Source organism: Acanthopagrus latus, chromosome 23 (genome assembly GCF_904848185.1).
Source record: "Acanthopagrus latus isolate v.2019 chromosome 23, fAcaLat1.1, whole genome shotgun sequence".
Taxonomy (NCBI): domain Eukaryota; kingdom Metazoa; phylum Chordata; class Actinopteri; order Spariformes; family Sparidae; genus Acanthopagrus; species Acanthopagrus latus.
This window is the reverse complement of record NC_051061.1, coordinates 16,863,992-16,886,785: the sequence shown is the minus strand read 5'-3', so window position 1 is coordinate 16,886,785 and position 22,794 is coordinate 16,863,992. Positions and strand designations below refer to the sequence as shown.

General features: G+C 44.6%; 2 protein-coding genes across 13 annotated transcripts in view; both read left to right on the top strand.

The window, feature by feature from the left end:
- Positions 1-196: 196 nt before the first annotated feature.
- Positions 197-4,293, top strand: cdk21 (cyclin-dependent kinase 21). 2 transcript variants are annotated; one of them, XM_037089464.1, is made up of 8 exons: positions 197-356; positions 624-859; positions 1,736-1,868; positions 2,047-2,214; positions 2,383-2,492; positions 2,615-2,665; positions 3,078-3,210; positions 3,687-4,293. In XM_037089464.1, the coding sequence occupies exons 1-8, from the start codon at positions 300-302 to the stop codon at positions 3,762-3,764; spliced, it is 966 nt and encodes a 321-aa protein (XP_036945359.1). In that variant the 5' UTR covers positions 197-299; the 3' UTR covers positions 3,765-4,293. The 2 variants fall into 2 exon arrangements, with proteins under 2 accessions (XP_036945359.1, XP_036945360.1); XM_037089465.1 differs by having other exon boundaries at positions 3,625-3,739.
- Positions 4,294-5,056: 763 nt separating this feature from the next.
- Positions 5,057-22,794, top strand: part of svilc (supervillin c) — a 40,559-nt gene continuing 22,821 nt past the window's right edge. For 7 of the 11 annotated variants that reach the window (XM_037089364.1, XM_037089360.1, XM_037089359.1 and 4 more), the window contains exons 1-22: positions 5,057-5,375; positions 8,982-9,490; positions 11,557-11,706; positions 11,823-11,990; positions 12,402-12,436; positions 13,407-13,468; positions 15,443-15,588; positions 16,085-16,313; positions 16,421-16,953; positions 17,069-17,195; positions 17,902-17,949; positions 18,045-18,107; positions 19,317-19,391; positions 19,465-19,507; positions 19,592-19,675; positions 19,784-19,982; positions 20,442-20,608; positions 20,687-20,797; positions 20,877-21,013; positions 21,515-21,662; positions 21,827-21,972; positions 22,065-22,240. In XM_037089364.1, the coding sequence (XP_036945259.1) occupies positions 9,210-9,490; positions 11,557-11,706; positions 11,823-11,990; positions 12,402-12,436; positions 13,407-13,468; positions 15,443-15,588; positions 16,085-16,313; positions 16,421-16,953; positions 17,069-17,195; positions 17,902-17,949; positions 18,045-18,107; positions 19,317-19,391; positions 19,465-19,507; positions 19,592-19,675; positions 19,784-19,982; positions 20,442-20,608; positions 20,687-20,797; positions 20,877-21,013; positions 21,515-21,662; positions 21,827-21,972; positions 22,065-22,240 (3,128 nt within the window). In that variant the 5' untranslated portion in view covers positions 5,057-5,375; positions 8,982-9,209. The remainder of the gene's footprint in view (positions 5,376-8,981; positions 9,491-11,556; positions 11,707-11,822; positions 11,991-12,401; positions 12,437-13,406; positions 13,469-15,442; positions 15,589-16,084; positions 16,314-16,420; positions 16,954-17,068; positions 17,196-17,901; positions 17,950-18,044; positions 18,108-19,316; positions 19,392-19,464; positions 19,508-19,591; positions 19,676-19,783; positions 19,983-20,441; positions 20,609-20,686; positions 20,798-20,876; positions 21,014-21,514; positions 21,663-21,826; positions 21,973-22,064; positions 22,241-22,794) is intronic. The other 4 variants (XM_037089363.1, XM_037089367.1, XM_037089366.1 and 1 more) reach the window with 4 other exon arrangements.

Sequence of the window (22,794 nt, the reverse complement as noted above, 5' to 3'; positions counted from 1 at the left end):
AATAGCTAGTAGTGAATCTAAAGACAGCAATCTAAATATTGTCTATTTTCTATTGATGTTGCTTGAAATGTGTAAACAGGCTCCATTATTTACAAAACTCTGCTAATATTTTGTCAAAATGGAAAACATATGCAATGTGTTATTTGTGTATTTAGGTTGTTTATAAGCACTGGACTTGTCACACTTCCTGCACATGGACGCAGCATGTGCTGGAAGTGTCAAATGTGAGCTTTCTGATTAGTTGGCGAAAAAAAGGGGGTGTGATTGTCTCACAACCTTGATGCTAGCTGGCTGCAGCTATGCCACATTTTGCTGCGGATGGACTATGGAGGGGGGGAAACTCTCTGCAGTCTGAGGTAAAGTGAAAAAACAACATATATTGCACTTTAAACACCGAAATTCTGCTTGTTCAGTGCTTCAAATGATTGTTTATACAGCTGCTGGTCTGTGACAGGTGATAAATTCATGCTAGCTAACCTGCAAACCTCAATTTACATGTTAGCTAGCTTAATCTGAGTTACACAAAGAGGAAAAAAAAACACATTTTTAATCGTTGTCATTATTAAAACAGAAGTTTATCTGGAAAATGCGCTTTAATTTGTGTTGAATTGCGTCTTTGAAAGACCACCATGGACGTCTGCAGTGAACCGTTGTGCTACGAGCTGCTGGCAGAAGTAGGAAAAGGCTCGTACGGCAAAGTGTACAAGGCCAGAGAGGCGGGCGGGAAACGGCGCCTCCTGGCGGTGAAGAAATTCAACGTCCACGTCGACACGTCAGAGAGCGGGATCCCCGCCGCCATGATCCGCGAGGTGGCGCTGCTGCGGAGGATGATGTTCTTCAACCACCCCAACGTCATCAAGTACGTCTGTGTAACTAAGTACATTTACTCAAGTAACTATATACACTTTTAAAGATTTTAGCACTTTGAATTTTTGTGTTTTTCCATCTTTTAAATGTCACAAATGTTGCACCCCTGCATGAATCTGCACAGTCTAACATTTATTTAAAATATTGTTCATATTATATTTTATTATAATTTATATTTGGGTCCGTGTGTTTCTGTTTTTCTATATTTTTATTATATCGTAACAATGATAATAATTTTGTTTGTTGTTATGCACCTACAGATTATTCATATGTAAAAAGTTACTTTACAGAAAAACAGTTCTGATTCTGATTTAATTCCTTTTAGATATAGATAGATAAATAACTTTATTAATTATTCATTGCTGCAGGCACATTCAAATACAAATGCAATTAAAATACAAGAGCAAATATAGAAACTATAAAAAAAAATATTATAAACAATAAAATGCTTAAGTAGCTGTAAAATAAATTTACAGCCCTTAGACTGTTTATCTGTATGTAGTTCCTCTCTTGGGATGTCCCTTTATTCTATTTTCCTGACTGTCTTTTATTGCTGTTATTGTCATCTTCAATCTATTTACTGTCCTTTTTCTTGTACGCATTTCTATTTTTATATACATTTATAAGTGTGGTACAATATACAATGTTTCCCTATAAAATGTAGTGAAGCACAAGTATGAACCTCAGGAGTGTTACAGTGTAGCAGGGGGATTGGAGGGATGGTGTCGCCCCAGGGACAATTATTTTAAGACTTACATGTCTCGTCTCTGTAGCTAAATTAAAATAGTCAGGCACAAAAAACAGAGCCGCACATATTTAGTTGTTGATTCCTTGTGTTTTCTAATCTGGTGCTGACTTTCATGTCCAGGCTGTTGGACGCGTCTGCAGTACCGGACGGCCGGAGCTTGGACCTCACTCTGGTGCTGGAATACATCGACCAGGACTTGTCCACCTACCTGTCCAAGGTTACTGCTCCTGGACTGAGTCGTGACTGTATTAAGGTACGAACTCAACTCAGCTTTTGCCAAAACAAAAGCACTGTAGGGCTTTCCAGCACCCGATCGCTGCGTCCAATCATAAATATTCAGCCTGAAAATTGAAAACCTCCATGAATGCAGAGCTATATTTGTAAAACAAATAATAGTAAGCACTGTGATGCTGCTGCCTCTGTGTGTGCAGGATGTGATGCAGCAGCTGCTGCGAGGACTGGACTTCCTGCACACGAACATGGTGCTGCACCGTGACCTAAAACCAGAGAACATCCTGGTCAGCAGCCGTGGAGAAGTCAAGATCGCAGACTTTGGACTGGGTCGCATCTACACCTTCAACATCGCTCTGACTCCTGGTGTAAGTGAGGCAGCACACAAACCTTGTTCAGGGAAAAGATGTGGAGGCGGTTGTTTTGCTATAAATACAATAACATTTTGTTCTGTCTGCTTTTTGGCGTGGTAAAACAATTCTCTTTTGTTCTTCCTCCCTCTCCTCTGGCTGTGTGACCTCCCTCTGTCTGCTCAGGTGGTGACGCTGTGGTACAGAGCTCCTGAGGTGCTGCTCAACTCTGTTTACATGTCCTCAGTGGACATGTGGAGCGCCGGCTGCATCTTCGCCGAGCTCTTCCTCTTGAGGTGAGGAGAGCTCAGTCTGCGTCTGGCTGGAGGAGATATGTGACTCTGGAGAGTTTAATATTGGAGGTTAAAACACACTCTGCGGTTGTCAAAATAGCTTCATGGTGTTTGTTCTCCTGCAGACCGCTGTTCCGAGGATACACAGAGGTGCAGCAGCTGCAGAAAATCTTTGAGTGAGTGTTATTTGTAATTTATGTTGCATCAATGCTTTGAAGCCTTTTATCTTGGTGAATTCAGGAGTCATTATAGTGAAGAACAAGCAGTGCTGGGAGGACTTACTGGTGTTTGTACTTTGTCTAATCAGGAAGTCACATTTGAGATCAATATTTCATTTACAAGTGAGATTACTATTTTTACTATTAATAGTTAATTAATATTTATAGTTTTAAAAATAAAAGTAATAATGACAGTTGTGGGAGATCATGATGTCACTGTAAAGACAACAGAATGACAGAAAGCATTCTGAAATATCCTTGTTGCAGGTATAAAACATAATGAAAATACTCTTGTTATTGTATGAAAACTGGCAGACACAGCTGTTTTCAGCTCAGTTCTCTGCTTCGCCCGTTTGGTTTTTTTTTTTAGGGGGATCGGTTTGCCCAGTGAGGAGGACTGGCCTGAGGACAGCCCCATCTCATACTCACTCAGCTGGGGAACAAAAGGCTCCTGCAAAAAGCTGCTGCTCAACCTCGGCCCAGACGAGAACGACCTCCTCTCTGTGAGCACATCACACATCACACAACCATACACTCAAAGAGAGGCTGACTTTGTGCGGTTTAAGCATACATTCAGAGTAATGCTGATATAATCACAGAAATTCGCAGAAATTTGACAGTTGAACAGTCATTTCTTTTATTTGCTCTCAAGCTTGGAGGCGGAACACGGGCGTGATCCAGGCAGAGTTCACAGAACAGATGATGATATGTTGTGTTCATGTGCTCCTCGGATAATCTCATTTCCTAATTATATAAAATCAGCGTTTGAACATGCTTCATTGTCAAAGCTGTATTATATATATTATCAGAACTGCTGTAAGCATTAGCATTTTAGGTAACTTCCGGTCTGTTTCACAGTCAGCAGTCTCGTCTGTCTTCGTCACCACACTTGCACAGCTCCTGTCTTTCTGTTATAGAGTTACAAGTAGATGTTTGGTCTTGAGATGTTTGTCAGGGTGTGACATCTCTTCACCTGCAGCAATGTCTGGCATTCAGACCGAGCAGTCGCATCTCAGCCGCCAAAGCCCTGGTTCATCCTTTCTTCATGAAGCACTGAAGATTTCAACCGAACGACGAGTGCAAGAGGAAACGCCGTTCTCGACTCTTCTCTCTGCCCTTCTAACTCGTCTTAAATCCACCGTACACCCCGTATCATGAGAAGCAGTGGTCAGGTTAAACATCAGTAAATACGTTAATAAACACGTTCTACATGACTTGTACAACGTGGCTCAAAATCCCTCACACAGTGACATATTTGGTGATAAATTTCCAAAATCTGACAAATGGATGAGTTAAATTTGACAATTTGAGTACAAGCATGTTGTTAATAGTACCAAATGTTGTACCTCTCTGTTGTTGTTGCACCTTCAAGTTGATGAGTCGGTTTACATTTTTTCAACCAAGCTTTTCTTTTTGTGTGTTCTAAACTTTTGTACACTGGAGGATCTCTTTTATTTTTGTTAAGTCTGCGAAGATATTTATGTTGTGATCACTGGAGCAGACGGTTGTTCGTATTGACAGATTGTACAAGATATTTCACTGTTCATTCAAGAAGCATTTCTATAAATAACTGTCCGTCTGTGTCATCTCTGTGCTTGAATTCAAACGCCGTCGATAACATTAACGGTCCTCTCAGGTAGACTAGATCTGTTGAGTAAAGTCAGTGTTCTTTTAATGTTTCCTGTGCAGCAGCCACACAACGCAGAAACACCCTTTTCCTCTCAGCTGAAGAGTCAGAACAGAAGGGGGCAGTGCTGTACCAGCTGAGGAAGAACAAGCAGCTTAATGGATCCTTTATATTGTCACTGGGACCCCAAAAACTAAAACCTAAAACCTAAAATATACATTAAGGACACAACATGTTTGGTAGAAAATAGTTTTTTAACGATTCATTTTTTAGAGATGAAACTAAACAGGCAGACTTCTGAGTGAATAAAAGACAAACATCAACATTTAAAAGTATTTATAGATTAATTGTTTGCTTGGTTAGACTTTATAATAAAGGTGCAATCATATACTTATGTGATAATATCTAATGCCCGACTCATGATGGTTTCAGGTCAGCTGGATTCCATCTACACAAAACTCAGCCACTCTGAAGGCAGAACAGTAATTGTTGTAATTGTGAAGCCATGTTTTTAATCTGTTCAACAGATTCAAACATTTACATAATAAACAAAAATACAGTTATTTCTTTTACATAACTAGAATGCCTTTTGTGGTTCCAGAGGCAGTTTCATGTATCTGATAAATTGATGTCGCTCAGTGGCTGAATTGTATTGTGGATAATGTAGGCGGCAGGTTTCTGAGAAGCATGCGTGGAATAATCAGGTTCAGTTACAAAGTAAAGTAAACTACACGTTGAGGTCTGATGTGATGTACTTCAGCGCTGCAGAATAACCAGGTGACGTTGAGTGAACCTGGTCCTCTTGAAGCTCTTGTTCTCCGGTGAGCGCGGCTGCAGCGTCTCTCTGCCGCTGCCTGGACAGAGCGAAGGGGGCGTCCCACGGTTCGACCGTCTATTAATACTCTGGCCCCTTAATACGGAGAGCGCTCCGCAGCTGCGACTGTGACTACATTTGGAGCGACAGTCCGTGGGGAGGGACCGGCCGGTCTGTGGAGTAGCAGCGGCACAACACATGCCCACATCACACGGCGCGCACTGCATGTGAGTACACTTCATTCTCTACTCAGTGTCTTTTATAACGAATATCATCCAGTCGCTACTGTTGCTGTTTGTTCTGTCTGTCAAGCTGAAGTTCGGGCTGTGCGTTCAGCGTGACAATGATCAGTTGTTCTGTGAGGCTTGTTTCTGAAAGGTTTTTATGTAGTTTTGTCCGATCATCAGCTGAAGGCAGGGACGATTTGGCAGTTTCCGTGTTGCCAGCTCGTGTTTTACGCACATTTTACGCGCGAATTACGCACGAATGAAACTCCACCAACCTTTATTTTTAATATCTTACATTTGACAAAGAATGTTACTCTTAGTATTCCTAGGTGTCTATTTGTGTGTGTGTGTGTGTGTGTGTGTGTGTGTGTGTGTGTGTGTGTGTGTATGTGTGTACACCTAGAAAAATAGAATTGGATTATTTATTGATTGATTGATTGATTGATTTATGCATCTCCATCTTGAAATATTCGCTGTTAGACGTTCTGGATGAATATTTTAGCTGCAATGATTAATCGATTGGTCGAGTGAAATGAAAGCAACTGCCAACTATTTTGATAACTGATAAACTCCCAGTTTAGAATGTCAAACATTTTCCAGTTCCAGCCTCTGATAAGGCTTTGGGTTTGGCATCATTGGTTGGACAAAAGCAACAATTTGTTGACTTGACTTTGGGTTTTGGGAAGTTGTGATCAGCATTCCCACCATATTTTTGGACATTTCACATTATTGGATTATAACATTACTCTCCCAATTAAGTGATGATGAAAACAACCCTAAATTGACTTCAGTGTTCCCGATTGTGTAATGTCAGAACTGCCTTCAGAGTGACTGTTAATGTGCTACAATCTGCTGGGAGCTAACAAGTGGATTATGGTTGCATGAGGAAAAAGCTGTTCCTCCTCTCGGCCCTGCAGCCCTTCAATGTAGAGATCAAGCAGACATAACGCTGACTGCAGCTGCTCATGTCAGTTTCAAACATCTCTGTCCTAGTCCTCGATGATGCATGTAAATGAGTCTATATTCATGATATACATATACTGCCACGTATGCTCTTTTGCTGTCATATTAAGGAGACGTATGAAGGAAAGGCCTTTAAGAATTTGCCCTTGAATAGTGGTGCTCCATGGGGGGCTTTAGTGCAGGTAGCCTGGTCAGGACAGGTGTAATTGGTCGGAGGCTTATTCTTGGCCAGTCTTCTAATCTGGTTTACTGTGCTGCTGCAGCAGAACACCGAGGTCCTCCTGTTATCTAACCTGTCTGCGCTACACAATGAACATAAGCTAAGCTAAAAGCATTAGCGTGCACCCCGTCAGAAGTGGGGACTGAAGCTCGACCTCAAGGGTGTAAAATAATGTCTTTTCAAATCAATCTGGACTTCTGGGGACTCAGATTATGGTTATTTTACAAGTCCCCCATCTACTTCAGACTTCCCAGCAGCATTCGGTTGACTTAAAGGTGACCAATTTTCATTTTAGTATGAACTTCTCCTTTAACCCTCTGCACAGCGTTATGTTCCTGTCTGAGTAGACCGGCTCCTGTGTGCTCATCCACTGGCATTATTTCTGAGCTAGTGTCAACTAGTGTTGCTGGATTAGAAGGCAGTGATCCCTGCTGAGCCTCGATGCCATTCTGTCCCCCAATCGACAATCCTCACGCTCATCACATGACTCCTGCTCTTTACACAAGCGTGGCCCACCCTCGACTCATTCTTGTGTTCTGCCAGAGAAAACATAAAGGAGCGTGGCGTCAGTGAGACTGGGGGACGCATGTGGCTCGCGCCCTGCGGGTTTGGACAGGGAGGTGAGTGGTCCAGTTCCGGCTGCCGGACTGTTTTTGTTTCAAGGCACATGTACACGTGCTGCGAGAGCACGGATACACAGATACACAGATCAGCAGACGTGGAGCTTGTTGTCTCTTATCGGGGATCACTGAATATTATGGTTCAGCTCATTAAGGCTCTCTGCAGCAGGGTCATTCCGGACCTGCAGTACGTGTTCCCGCTGACAAGGTCCGCAGACGTGACCTTTAGATTATGCTTTGGGTGGGTCTGATAAACTAAAGGGCAGATCTAAAGACAAGTTGTGCGCTGGAGCTGCAACAATTAGTCAATTAATTAGTTAGTTGTCAGTGTTGATAACTGAGGAATCATTTTTTTAAGAAAAAACATTCCACATTTTCTGATTTCTTTCAGTTTATGTGTGAAACTGCATATTTTTTAGGGAGACCTGGGGACAATTCCCAGCCGTGTTTGTGCTCATACTAAATGGATGTTTTTACAAATAATCTGTACAGTTTTCAGCGTGTATGTGGTGACAAAGGACGGACATTTTTGATGAAAAGTCGGGAAAATTTCCAGCCGTGTTTGTGGTGACAGAAAATGTAAATTCTTTGCGTGAAAGCTGGGACGTTTTCCTTGTTGTGTTTGTGGAAGCAAAACTGATATTTTTGAGAAGGAGGGACATTTCCATCTGTGTTTGTGGAGACCGACAGGCTTTTTTTTATCCAAAACATTATCTTGTCTTTTTCTTCTGTTTATCCTTGCTAAGTGGTTCTGTTGCCTAAATCCTAACCGGAGCATAAGCACAGATTAAGTTTCCTCATATGCTTGCTTTGCAGAAACTTACATTGCCAACATTTTGTATGATTGTATGAGGGACTGACTTCAACCTTCCTGCTCTATGACGTGTTTAATCTACTCCTCATTTGTTTGTTCACTCCACATTTCTCTCCAGTAGGAGATGCAAAGCACAATCACATAAACTTAAAAGTTGCATCTCTTTACTTTACAAGCTGTGCTGCCACCAGAGGCATTCAGGCCTGCTGCAGATCTATCTGGTGCGCTAAGTCCGCGGCTCATGTCTCTTTGTTCTGGCTCCATTGTGTTTCCTGCATCGGGAATGCTGACATCCACAGTTCTGAAAAAAAAAAAAAAAGCACAGGGACACACATCCAAACCCACATTTATGGTTGTACATATTGGTGAGCGCGCACACAGTCGCTCGTTTGTTAACCTCGCTGATGGTTAGTGGCTATCTTTAAATGCAAATCGTGTCATATGAGGACTATTTATACGAGCTCCACAGCCTCAAGCTTTGTCAGTGTTGTTTATTCACCTCCAGGCAACCTTGTACTCCAGACGGGACTTTTTTTTTTTGACTCATGTGATCACGTCATAGTTCAGATCAAACCACGGCTTCACACCTGTTTTATGACAGGTGTCATCCTCTTTATTGACATACAACAGTCAAAGTGGATATTCAGCTTGTCAGATAACATTCAAACAAGAAAACGGTGACTTGTGTGGCTTGAGTTACATCCAGAAAGCCTGCAGACTCGGTGCCATAGAGGCCTGGGCCCAGAGCGGAGCTGAGCTGCTGAGGTGTTGAGTTTCGGTGCAAGGGGAGATTCCTGCATGGCACTGCAGGTTGGTACAGGTCATCTTACATGGACCCAACAAGAGGGGAGAGGAGACCTAAATGAAGGATGCCCTTTCAGAAAAATGGACCTTTTCAGGAAGACGTGTGCAGACTGCTGAGAGGCACATAAGTGCATCTATCTGGTTTGTTTTCTTACGTGCTTTTTCTTTGCTTATTTCTCTTTCAGGAGCAATGCCACGTCCTCACAGGAACAGATCATTCTGCTGCCCCTGATTGGTGCACCCCGAGCAAAGAAAGGCCTTAGGTCCGATGGAATCTGAACTTGACCGGAGGGAAGTTTGGCTCCTGCGTTTTGCCTTAGCTAAAAAAGTGGAGAAAGAACAACCCGTCTGCTTTCTTTCTCTAAATGCTTTGCAACTATTCGAGTAGACTCGACTGAATTCTTCTGTGGGACATGGACGCCATGGAGAACCCGGTCCTGGAGCCCAGATCGGAGCGGATCGCTCGATATAAAGCTGAGAGGAGGCGAGAGCTGGCCGAACGCTATGGCAACATGGAGGAGCTGCCTACCAAGTGGGTGAGGAGGGACCGGAAGGAGGTGCAGGACCCGGCGACCCAAACCCACAGGGGGGCGTTAAGCTCAGATGGCCTCGGTGAAAGAGTGAACGGCAGGATGCAAGGTGTTACGAATGGATTAGAGGCAGACGCTCCTGCAGAGTCCAACTGCTTGAGAAGGTGAGTTACACATGAAGGATAGGCTGTTGAAGTGTCATGCAACAAGTCCGAGTCTTGGTTTGGATTTATCTGGGTCTCTATCTGAGTTATATTCACAAAAAAGGCAACTAAATATAACGTTGTGGAGAGAGAGAGAGTTGATTGTCGAGCCTCATCCCGTCAAATACTGCAAGCTTGAGGTTGTCAGCTTGGGTCGGACACCAACTCAAGGCGTCAGTATTTGATAAGACTCAACAATGAACTATCTTTCCACAAGAACTTACATCTTACATTTCGATTAAGCCCGTCGTCGGAAATGTGTGCACAATTTCCCCAGAGACCAAAGTGACCCCTTCAAATCTCTCGTTTTGTCAAACCAACCAGTTCAAAGCCAAAAGAATTCATACTTATTATGACAAATGAAAAGAGAAGCAGCAGATCCTTTCATTCAAGAAGCTGGAACCAGCCTGTGTTCGATATTTTAGCTTGAAAAATAATGAGCTGATCGTCAAGATAGTTGCTGATTCATTCTCCTCCAATCAACAAATCAATGATCTAATCCCTGCCACAACAAAAAAACATCCAGTGGAGACAGAGCTGTAAAAATCAGTAAGTAAGGAACTTTATCATAATGTTACTGATGTTTTGTGTTGTTGATGCAGCTCACTGTCTATGTTCTCAGTCCGGAGTGTGGGTGCTGAGGGGAGCAGGTGTTTTCAGGCTTAATTTGTCCAAACACCAATAAAGCAACGTGCACACCTGTCACCTGCTTCGACCCTTTGCACCTTGACATCACTGCACACTGTAGGTATTGTCCCAAAATAGTGCTGCATTCTATTGAGGAGAGCGTGACCAGGGAGAACAAAGGACTTCTTTCTGTCGAACAAAATCTATCTGGGACATAAAAAACACCATGTTTTGTGTGTAAATGACGTGTTAGAGTGTGTGTTATTTTTTTAGATTCACACCAGATCTGAGTCAAAAGGGAATTCAGATAGGTTTTTATACAGCATCATCATCATCTTCATCATCAGATAAGATATATTGGCTTTTGGAGCACAGGAAGCTGGTGCAAATGGCGTTCGGCTAATTTGGATCCTTTTTAATCAGACAATAAATGAACAGATAAATTAAAAAAAGGGGTAACTGCAATGATGAACTGATTAGTAGTCAGCTGTTGTGAGAATTGATTAATCGCTTTAAATGGAACTGAATAGAACTGACTTTCTTTGTTTTCATTGTACAGCTGCAACAAAATCAAGTAGGCGTCTTTCGTGCTGTTGCAAAAGGGGGAAAAAACAATAAAAGCCTTATAGAAAAACACACAATGAAACAAAAAAAAGGAAACTAAGGTGAACAGTGTCCAGCAGAAGAACATGGTGCTACAGCTCAGATGAGCAAAACCAGGAATGTTTCAAGTCAAAATTTTCTGATACTAGCTTCGTAAATGTGAATGTTTTCCTTTCTCTTCACTCCTGTATGCCAGTAAAGTTAAATACCTTTGGCTTGTGGACAAAACATGACATTTGAGAAGGTCATCTTGTGCTTTGGCCAATAAAATGTCAAGTGAGTTTTCCCAAACAACTGCTCGATTTATCTAGAAAATAATCACAAAAATCATCAGCAGTGATATATAAATGTCAAATATATATTTTTTTGCATTTGACATCAGAAAACCTGACACTTTGATGAAGTCTACAACGTAAATATCACACATTCAGTACAACAAGTTGCTCTGCTCCTTGCTGGCGAGGTCTCACACTTTCCTTGACTCCACCAGTTGCTCCGTGTTCTTTGTTACTAATTAAAACTGAGAGGTCTAAATCAGTGGGTCCCAGCAGGGAGTTTTAAAGCCACTTTGACTCTTCTTATGCATTTGGTTGTTGTTGTTGTTGTTGCTGCCCATCATGTGGTCTGGGAGCGTTTTCTTGGCACACGCAACATGAAACAGAGATGTTTCGGCATCCGTGAACCTTTTTTTTTGCGGTCAGAGCTGCAGCGGTTCTTCGCAGCTCTTGCCGAAAAAAGGTTTGTTATCACACTTTTGTTTCTGAGAGCGTTCCTCTCCCCCCCCTCCCCACCTCCAGGCAGGGTGACTCTGCCAGCATGCTGAGTGGGGAGGGGTGCCCCGTCCCTCTTGGACTCGATGCCCCGCAGCTCCACACTCGGGTGTCGGTGGGCCAGTTGAGAAGTACCCTTCTGCAGCAGGCAGGGAGCGGAGCGCAGCCCGAGAAACTGTATGATCTCCTGCATGTGTGTGATCCAGACTGACACTATCGGCCTGTGTACCCTCTGTGGCCATATCTGTCTGCGCCTCAACATCTTCTTCCCGCTCTGTTTGTGTGGACACTAGCTGCCCGGACGCCACCTCCTCTCTGGATCTGGCCGTGAAGCCGGGCACCGAGGGGGGCCGGCGACGCACCCGGCGCTACCTCCCCGGCGGGCCAGGCGCCGGGCGCAAGAACAGCGAGCGCTTCAGGACGCAGCCGATCACAGCCAATGAGATGGAGGAGAGCAGCGGGTAGGGGCTGTGTGCTGTGGTCAGGGTGCAGGCTCTGCGGAGGATGCACCGGCTTGTTTTTTTCCCCAAACAGGATGCTGTGGTTTGCTGTGGTCTTGTTGCAGTGTTTTGGATTGGAGTGTTTGGTTCACTTAGGCTGAGGTGTGGCAGGTGAAGCACCTTTTAAATAGATGTCCGCAGGTGGTGTAGTTTGCATGTGCCCCCCCTCCTCCATGACCTCGACAGTGCTGCCTCACTGTGCATGCAAATATGACACAGTGTCTTGATTGTTTTGAGCTGCATACTGAAGCACAGAGAGACGTACTGTGAGTTCGAGGCAGGATCTGACTGTCGGAGATCTCAGTCCACGTCACCTGCCTGCTTAGTGTTTCACCCAGTGACCTCACGCTTGGCCTCTCTTCGCTCTTCCAGGCTGTTGGACGCGGAGGAAGAGGAGAACGCTAAAGGTAAAGCTGCTGACATCACACATTCCGAACACAAGGAACGCATACTTCAGGAAAAGCGTAGAAGCTTCGCTCGACGTGAAAACAGACAATGAGCGCGCACCAAACCTGCACAGCTGCCTCCATAAACTCATTTTAATAGCTCACGAGATAAATCAGGCTGTATTTTTAGGCCCACAATGGTTAATCTCCCCAGCGATGACAGACTTACGCCCCACAAGAAAACCACGTGGGGCACTTTTGACCCCGGCCAAAGCGAGATTGACTCACCGAGAATTTACACCACCACTACAGAAACAAGAAGCTGACGTAAATCTGCTTATTTTATTGCCGTTTGGACTGATGTCAGGTCCAGTGTCACACCGTTTATTTCTGTGCCTTTCTGCTTCACAAATGCAAGATAAAAAAGGCTTCACTAAAGTAAGACTTCACTTAAACTCACACTTCCCAATATGGCACATGGAAATTTGAGGATTCAGCCCATTGTTTCCCGACCTAGAGGTCCCAAATCTGAGGGGTCGTGAGAAGATTCATTTAAATTAAAGTTTCGCAACAACTTTTGCTGACATATTTTTTTTATTTATTTTTATTCTGAACATTTGACCTCAAACTGATATTTTAAATTAAACCTTCTGAGAAGTTTGGAGTTTAGATTGCGAACAAAGTGACTCCAAGGACTCCAAATTCTGCTCTTGTGTCACCTTTAACAATGTATAATTGTATTTTTAACAATATTAATTTGTAATGAAGCTCATCACTACAGCGGTCAGATAAATACAGTTTGGAAAAAGAGTGTCTGGAAGTATAAAGTAACAGAAAAATGTTCCTTGCCTGGTCAGTTTCGATCACACACACCTTCCTGGACTCCTGATTAACCATCACGTATCCTCTGTTGACTCACAATCTGTTTCCATGTTTACTTGCACGTCCTATCGACATGATGATTTATGTTTTTATTTTATTTCCCTCACAGCTGATGTGAAAACAGACGACAGAGCCAAGATGAGTGTTGCAGCCAAGATGTCTTTGTTTAAAGTGAGTCTATGTTTGTCTCGGCACTGAAACAGGATCTTCATTGCTGTTTCCCGACCCACTTATTTTGCTCTGTTACGTGCTGCTGTCTGTCCTGGAGGCTGCTGCTGAAAATGAGTTCAATCAGCTGTCCTTACTCGCTTTTTTACATCTAATGCGATGTGAGACATTCATGTAGTCACAGCTCAATTGTCCTGTCTAATAGTTCACTCGAGGCAATGAAGCCGTTATCAGGAAGTCAGATCCTGTATTAACAGCTAGGTAATAACAAACTGAAATGCATGCAGAGGTGGAAGTATTCAGATCCTTTACTTAAAGCTTCTATTTGTAAGAAAAGTTGGAAATGAGGCTCAAAAATAAACTTTTCTTACAAATGGCTAATTTTAAAGCTACATTGTGCAACTATTTCACCTTAAAAGAGCAGTTTTAAACTCATTCTGAGGGCTGTCTTTAGCTAATTAGCTCAGTTAGCAGTGCAGTTAGCTGTCCTATTATCTTACTCTGCTGGGTTTGGGATTTTGGGCATGCAAAAGGTGGTGTTTCTAGGCTTTGGACTGCCGGGTGGAGGTTTTCAGGCCTGGCTGGGTTTGCAAGTTGCACAGCTAACTGTGCTAACTGGCTAATAGCAGCTACAGTTAGCAGCAGTTAGTGGTTAGGCTGACATAGGCAACAAAGCCATCCACCCATTAGGAAACTCTGTAAATCACAGAGTAATTTTCTCCATAACAGTTGATCCAGTTTCACCAAAATCAATTAATAACCTCTCCATTGTCTCCATTAAATATGAACCAGATCAGAGTCATGGAGAAAAATCTTGCATGTTGCTTCAAGTCAAAGTAAGTATTATGAGCAAGATTTAATTAAAGTATTAAAAGTACTAGTTAAATTCTAGTATTATGGGCTGGTGAGAAATATATTGAACAGTGAGGAGCTTTCTCCTCACCTCGGCTGCTCACCTTACACTCTGGTGAGTCAGTGCTGAGCCTGCAGAACACAACCTGATCATGTTGACTGATATGAATGGTCAAACAGGTGCTTCAATGCTGCAGTCTGCACCTATTAAAAGAAAGACTAAATTTATAGTGTCATGGAAACACATCCAAAACAGTCCAGAGGTTTGTCTAGCCTCCACAGAGAAGATGATATGGATTTTCCTCTTTTTCCCTACATTTCACCTCCTGGAGTTCCTGCAGCACCAGGTGAAAACATGTTGGACACTGTATTACCACTAATAATCGCAGCAGTCACGTTATAATTAGCTTACTGCTCTGGTGAGGCAGGCGGGAGGTAACTGAAGCAGGCACAGCTCTGGTTTCACTGTGACCTGTTGGGCCGGCATTCTATCCACGAAGCCAAGACACTCCACCTTACAGCGAGCTGCTTTATTCACCAGCCATCCGATCCTCCACCCGCCAGCCCGCCTGCCCGCCCCCTCCATCTGTCCATACAAATAGAACAGGAGACATCAGGAGAGGGAGTTTTCACTGCCATTTTTGTGGTCACACTTATTACTTATTTAGAAGTCGGAGGCTGTTGATTGAAGCTGCTATCTGACCTGAGTGTTGGGGTCCACCTGTTGGGAAGACGGCCACGTTGAAGCAAATGTGACGTGTTGATATTAGAGGGACAGTTCCCCATAAAATCCAAAATACATATTTTCCCTCTTAACTTTCTGGCCTTTTATCCATCTAGATTGTTTTGCTGTGAGCCGCCGAATCTTGAAGATATGAGCTGAGGAGATGCCTTCTCTGGAGCTAGATGGTGCTCGGCTTGAGGAGCTCAAAGCACCCAAAACACACATTTTAAAAATTTACCAGCAACCCTTTTGGTAAATCATGACCAAGTCCTTCAAAATAATCTGCAGACCTTGTCTAGACAATCTAGATGGATAAACAGCATCACGGGCAAGAGGATAATTACGTATCTTTGATTTGTACATGAACTGTCCCTTTAACAAGTCCCCTGCCTCCTCTGCAGGAGCTGGAGAAGTCCGCCGCCCCCGAAGCCTCGGCCTTCCTGAAGCCACGCTCAGGCAGTGTTTGCCATGAGCGCAGGGCGCGCCGTGGCAACGACCATCGCTTCCTGACTCAGCCAATCACCTGCGAGGAAATCGTGGCCATCAGGTGGGAAATCCTAGAGGGAAGATGATGTGGGATCTTTAACAGTTTTATGTCGACATCGGTTCTACTGTTGTTGTTGTTTAACCATTACAGGACAACCATTATGTTTTTAGACAAGGCTGGAATTATTCTTAATTGTTCTGAAATTGTCAGAAAAATATCCCAAAAGACCCGCCCAATGACCCCCCCTGATTGTGGAGTGTTCATGGTCAGGGTTAGATGGTTGGGAAAAGAATGTGAGGGTCAGAGTCAATTGAAGGCAGAGTGAGGGCGGGTCAAATGTCAGCCAAACAGGAGTAAAGGGTGCATTTGTTGGGGACTATTTTTAGCTGTGGATGAATACACATTTGGGGCCTGGAGGGTATATGTTGGCATAACAGTGGAGCTACTTGTTAGCGATCAGTTCATTATTGGTTGTGATCTTTATTTCATTGATTTAATGACCGTATATATCACCAACGTCACCCTGTAAACACACGCCTGTTTTTATTCTCCTCAGCGCTCCTAAACCAGCACCACCAGTGGAGTCCCAGTCCGAGCAGGCTGAGCCGGTGGAGGACAACGATGAGAGCTGCAAGCTGAGCATGAGTGAGAAGCTCGCCCTCTTCAACAAACTGTCTCTACCGGGGAGGCAGACGGACGGCCCCACTGAAGGACCCCCAGAGAGACGGAGGCAGAAAGGGGCTCGGTACCGCACGCAGCCCATCACTGTGGAGGAGGTCAGCCTGGTGAGGAGATTACAATCAAATCCTCAGTGTGTTTCATAGAAATATCAACAACAAAAAAAGACAGAAATATATGAAGCCTGTGTCTCATCCTTGTTCCTTATCACCAGCTGCAGAAAGGCCCCGTACAGCTTCCTGCCTTCTCTTTGTCCGCTCATCTGTCCGACAGACAGCAGGCCTCGTCTGTCAACCTCAAACCCAGCGAGGTACGACTTTCCCAGCCGAGACCTGACACTGGCCCCGGGCCTGTGGAGCCCGGCAGCCCGACCCAGCAGGGCCTGAGAGGAATCCTGAAGAAGAGCAGCTCCGGAGGTCCTGAGTGGAGCAGGACGGATGCACCGTTCAGCCACGAACAGAATGGTGGAGGCTGTGTGGAAGAGGGGGCACGAGGGAGGGCGGAGAGCACGGAGCGGCAGGATATTCCCGTACCGCCGAGGAGAGAGAGGCGCGGGGAGGGAGGCTCGCTGACCGCAGCTCCCTGGAGGCAGAGGGCTCGAACCAGGAGGGAAACCATCGCCTGTACACCGACAAGAGCCTGGTCAGAGCAGGGCGCTCTTCAGGAGGACAGGAACAGCTGGACGAAGCCACAGGAACAGCTGGTTGCTGCTGTGGAGAGCAGCTCAGATGCTGCTGAGAGACTTCAGTAAGTGTCTGATTGAACTGGCTGATTCATTAATATATGGAAGGTCTTGTTCTGATTAGGTGAGTGTTTTTTGTATATTTTTGTTGGTTTACATTCCATGTTATCTGTCCAAAAGGCAGCAGAATGTAGAGGAGAGTGTGAGGAAGACGGATGAAGAAACCAGGTTCACGGGACACGTTCAGGTCACACTGGTAGATGACAACGTCACACTGCAGGAGACGAAAGACACCGGCAGGAGTAAGGTAGGAAACAAAACGCAGGACGAGACTCTCAGTGGCTCAGCAGTGACTTCCCAAATCACAGCTGCAGAATCGGCAGCTGTTTCTGCTAAAGGTTCATGGCTATGGCTTGTAGAGGGGGAAGATCTCTTGCTTTGCCCCTCCAATAATCTCTAATTAAATTTAAAGTAGTCGTTAGGCATCAAGTACAGGTCTTCCTAATACAGATTGTATTAGAAGTCAGAAGAAAATGTGGATAAAAGCGCATGTAGGGGGTCGCGGGGTTAAATCCAGAAAGTGGGCGACGGTCGAATCGGTGCATTTGTCGTTCCAGTGAAACCAGATACGGCATCGCTTAGCAACGGCTCTCTGGATTTGGAAGGTGCTAAATGTCTGGAGATCAGACTGAAGTTACTGGGGAATATACCGAGAACCATTTAGTGTTGATACTGAGATGCATTTTAACTGTCCGTGAGCGGGACGAGGAATGTAAACAGACTGATTATTGTGCTCTTTAAATGTCGACCCTTTAATGACCCCATGGGCTCAGCTGTACGGCGGTGACAGTGAGTCTGTGTGTGTGTGTACGTCTACGTGTGTGTGTGTGTGTGTGTGTGTTCATTTTTTTTGGCTCGGTTGATGTCTGTTTCAATTCTGTTCCTGCAGAACCATTTTTATTTGTTTCCTGTCTTTTATGTACTCACCTCTCTCTCTCTGCTGCCCCCTGTAGGAGGAGACGGAGCACCTCCGTGTGGACAGCGTGAACCCTCAGTGCTGGGTACGTCTTCAACCAATGCAAAGATCATTTCTGAGTCTCCATTTGCTTATTTTTCACATTAGCTTTAGCCCTCCTCCCTCTTTCCTCTCTGCCAGGAACCCGTCTTTGCCTCTGTTTATTCTAGCACTACGCCCCAGTATATCATGTGTTTCAATCAGGTAACTGTTCGAGCCGCTGCATGGTAGATGGATCGCAGCTTCTTCGTTTTTTTTGGCGTTTGCAGTGTTTCTGTATGCAGTGAAAGGTTTTTTATTTTAACTGACGATGTGTGAAGTTTCGCTTGCGTTAACGAGCCGTCACCTGCGGAGTGTTTCTGTGTGTGAGAATGATCCTTTTTCTGAAGTGACACATCACAGCTCTCACTTCAACTATTCACATCGTGCTAATTCCGAGCTCTTATTCTTGTAGTTTTCTTACTTTTTTCCGTCGTGGCTAGTTAGAAGAAGAGGGCCTTGTTTGGTTAGAAGTTCAAAAGCATGAAATAAATCTTTCTCTTTGGGCTCTCTTGCTTACATGAATAGATCCCCCCCTTTATGCTCACAGACAAAGCAGTGTATTAAAGTTGCAGCCACATTTTGTTTAGTCTCATTCGCCACCTTATCTCTGACACTCTCCCAGATGCTATAGCACCAGAAGACAAAAAAAACACCACACTTTAATTTTAGTAGAAGTACAGATTTCTGTTGATTTTGAAATTTTTGGAAACTCAACAAAATGAATAACAAAGATCCAGTTGTTTGAAGACATTTTAATGCAGAAATGTTGTATTATACCTTTCACCCTTTTGGTTTAACCTGAAACAGCCACTCTGTTATTTTTTTCCAATTCCACCAAACTCCATTCGCAAAAGCTATAATTTAATGATTTAAACCCACCAAAATCCATCTTAATTTCGTTCCTCCATTGTTTCAACAATCACAAACTCTGGTGGATTAAAATAAACCTTTAATTGACAGCAGTAGATGTGAAAACAGCGGGAGGAGAGCGCGAAGAAGCGTAGAGCCAGAATATTTTTACACCTAAACATGACGAGTAGGTGATTGTTGGATTACTAACAATGCTGGTTTGGATGAGTTTTATTGTGTTTCTGTCAAGGTTGTATGAAGTTTTTAGACACAGATGTAAAATCATGTGAATAGAAAAGAAAGGTTCTTCATATCAGAAATCTGTATATCTGATGTATCCTGAGTGTTACTTTGCTGCCTGACATTTGTTTGCTTTGCAATCTCCTGTGCGCCCTTTTTCATTTATTGCTCCCGAATGAGTCAACTTTCAGTCTGCATCATATTTAATCCCCTGCGATCTGCATGAAAGAACTCACCTGTTACCTCTTGATCCCCCTTATTCTGTCTTCATGTCCCCCTCAGACGAATCAGTCCTTTGAGGCGCAAGAGGTCGCCTCTCCCACCAGCAGCCAGAGTCAGCCTCAGTGGAGACAGAAGGTGACTGTCTCTAAATCTTTTAATATTTTTGAAGCTTAAATCTCACATTAATACACCCGTTATTTATTTTCAGACGGACGAAGCCGAGGAGAGGAATGAGGAAGAGGGCCAGAGAGGTGAGTGTACTCGCTCTCATTATCTCTGCGTCTTTAACACACTCACTCACTCACTCCTGCACCTCTGTGTTTCCCACCTGTTAGGACTTGGATCTGCAGAATCAGACAGAAGTGACGCCTCTCAGATGAAGAGACCGTCCGCTGAAGCTCCAACATGCACATATGAAGGTAAGAATGGCATTTTTTTCATAAGATTAAAAACCTTTTCCTGTTTTCAGAAATCTCTGTGCAAGTATTTAAAGTTCACACTTCCTGTCCTGTGTTCCCCCCCGGCAGCTCCGCAGAGCTCCCCACTCTCAGTGGATCCTCATGACACGAAGGAGGAGACACACCGGAGCGAATCAAACGCGTTCAACAGAGGTTTCTACGTAGATCGGTCGCCTCCCTCTGCCCGCGCACCACCGCCATGTGGAGACACCGCTGCCGCAGAGAGCGAGCAGGACCTGGACGTCCTCTGCCAAACCAACACACCCATGTGAGCCTGTTTTACCTCGGATTGTAAGATTATTAGCCTTTCACATGCTGCATTAAAAACATCTTGTATATTCAGGGATGTGGTGGAGGGAAGCTGCAACCGACAGTTTTTACTTTAAGTATTTTCTTTTGAGATAAATTCAGAGTTATCTGAACAATACTCAGCGAGAGAGATAAAATTATTCTTTCTTCTTAATCTTAATCAGTTCACTGGGAGATTCAAAGTACCATATTTTCAGGACTTCCAGATAAATGTCTTTAAAATCGTCCTATATTTGACTTATGAGTAGACAACAGTAAAAACACAGTTATGCCAAAGTGGTAGTTTGTATGGTTTGCCTCACCTAATCATCAGCTATTAAATAAACTGTACGTCTATACTAACTGTATTTGCTCTGTGTGTGTGTGTGTGTGTGTGTGTGTGTGTGTGTGTGTGTGTGTGTGTGTGTGTGTGTTGCAGGCTGACCTCAGCAGTAGCAGAGCACAGGCGCTCGGTGCGTCCGTCCCGGCGGACTCAGGGCTCCAGGAACCCTCTGAGGGCTCTGGCCGCCCGGGAGGACATCAGGCAGGACTACATGGGCGAGAGAGTGACTGCAGCTTCAGAGGAGAGGATCCAGGCAGAGAACAGTGAGCGGCAATATTCATTTTTCATTCATTTTCTTTCATTTTACTTGATCTTACTTAGCTTCCTTCATTATCCCACAGAGTCCAAGAACTCCTCTGAGTCACATCTCGCCCGATCGGACAGCGTGATCTCTTCCTCTGATGCCGCGTCTTACCCTCCGTTCAGCAGCCTGATGCTCATTCATGTCAAAGGTCAGAGAAGATTTGGTTGATGTTGACGGTGACGTGCGTGTGTTCAGGTTTTTATATTAACTAGAACCTGTGGTGACAGGTAGGCGGCATGTCCAGGTGCGTCTGGTGGAGCCGTCGGCGCGGTCGCTCAACAGCGGAGACTGCTTCCTGCTGGTCGCTCCGGAGCACTGCGTCCTGTGGAGCGGAGAGTTTGCCAATGAGCAGGAGAAAGCCAAGGTACCGCGTAGGACGGGGTTTTAATTTTACAAAGACGGTTCTTGTTGGCATAAATTTACACATGGAAGCTATGAGCTATGAAATGTTAATTTGATTAAAAATGTATCAAAATATCTCTTCACGTGCCTAGAGACCGTGAAATATCACTGCATATATATCTGGAAATTGAAATAATGGCACAAAAAAAACACTCATTCTGTGCTTAAAAAAAGCATTTTCAGCAGCTTACAGAGGCAGTAAAATACATATAAACTGTTAGTTTAATCTCCCATGTTACATATCACACCGTCCATGTTCTCTGTTATTCTACATTTAAGGTCCAGAGTGTATGATGTAAGGGAGGAGATGGAACATAAAGGTTAATAAACATGTTTTCACGGTTGTGTAATCACCTGAAACTAGGACGTGTTGTGTGTAACATGGTCGCAAGTTTTCTGCAATGTCCCGGTTTCATATGCACGTTCTGCTGCGGTATTAGAAACTGATGCTGTGTCTTGTCAGGCCTCCGAGCTGGCATCATCCATCCAGAGTCAGAGGGACCTCGGCTGTCAGGCCTCGCGGGTTGTCCACCTGGAGGAGGGGCTGAACTGTGACAGCAGCCTGGCCGCAGACTTCTGGAGCCTTCTGGGGGGACGGACGCAATACAGAGGTCAGAGGTCCAAATGTCTACTGTTAAACTCCTGTTTGACTACTTTTAAGGCTGCTGTGTTTAATTATTTTGTCTAAAAGGAAAGGTTATAGAACATGAAGTGACAAGTATCTGTTGGATGTGTGTTCATATTGACTGAACAGCATGTTTCTCTTCACCCTCAGGAGCCAGTGCAGAAGAGGAGGATGAGCTCTATGAGCGTGGCGTGGTGGAGTCCAACTGTGTGTACAGGCTGATGGAGAACAGGCTGGTGCCTGAGGAACAGGCCTGGGCCTCCATCCCCAGCGTCTCCCTGCTGGGCTCCACTGAGGTCTGAAATCTGTTATGGATTCTCTAGTTGATCTCTGTTGTTTTGAGTCAGTTTTAATGGCTGATCGTGTGTTTCTGTGTATATGTGTGCAGGCCCTGGTGTTTGATTTCGGCAGCGAGGTGTACCTGTGGCACGGACAGGATGTTTCCCTCAGCAGGAGGACCGTTGCTCTCCAGCTGACTCACCAGGTGTGGGCCGGAGCTTATGACTACAGCAACTGTCGAGTCAATCCTCTGGATCCCACACAGTGCAACCCCGGCGCGCCGCTGTGAGTTCACCCTGCGGGCTGCAAAGCTTTCAGTCACTACTTCACAATGAAAACAACAGCATATCAATGTGATGAGGATGCGTTAACAAAAACAGTGGGGTGAATGCTGCGGCATTAGCTGAGCGCTGTGGTGCCACGCAATCAAGTTTAGCGAGGCGTTAAGATTGCCACGCATGCAGCGACGACCCCCAGAAGTCTGCACTCGGTGTGTTTAGTGTACATTTTAAGACCAAATTGCAAATTGTAGTTCAGCGCTTCACACAGAGAGACCCCAGCATATAGCTTTGTGTCCACATGACATGCTGTAAAAATCCTAGCGTACTGTTCTGAGCCCGCGCTGACACGCTGACATGTTGCGGTTGGCAAAAGACAGCTGTTTAGAAATTCAAACAAGCAGACATGCGCCCCGGTTCACTGCCAACTAACGTCTGCTGTATGTCTCCAGTTTAACTCGGCGACCTTGTATGGGACAGCTGAACAAAGTGAGTGGACACCTGAACATTACGCTGGGATGTGACAGCTGACAGCCTGCTGGACGAGCCTCTATACGAGGT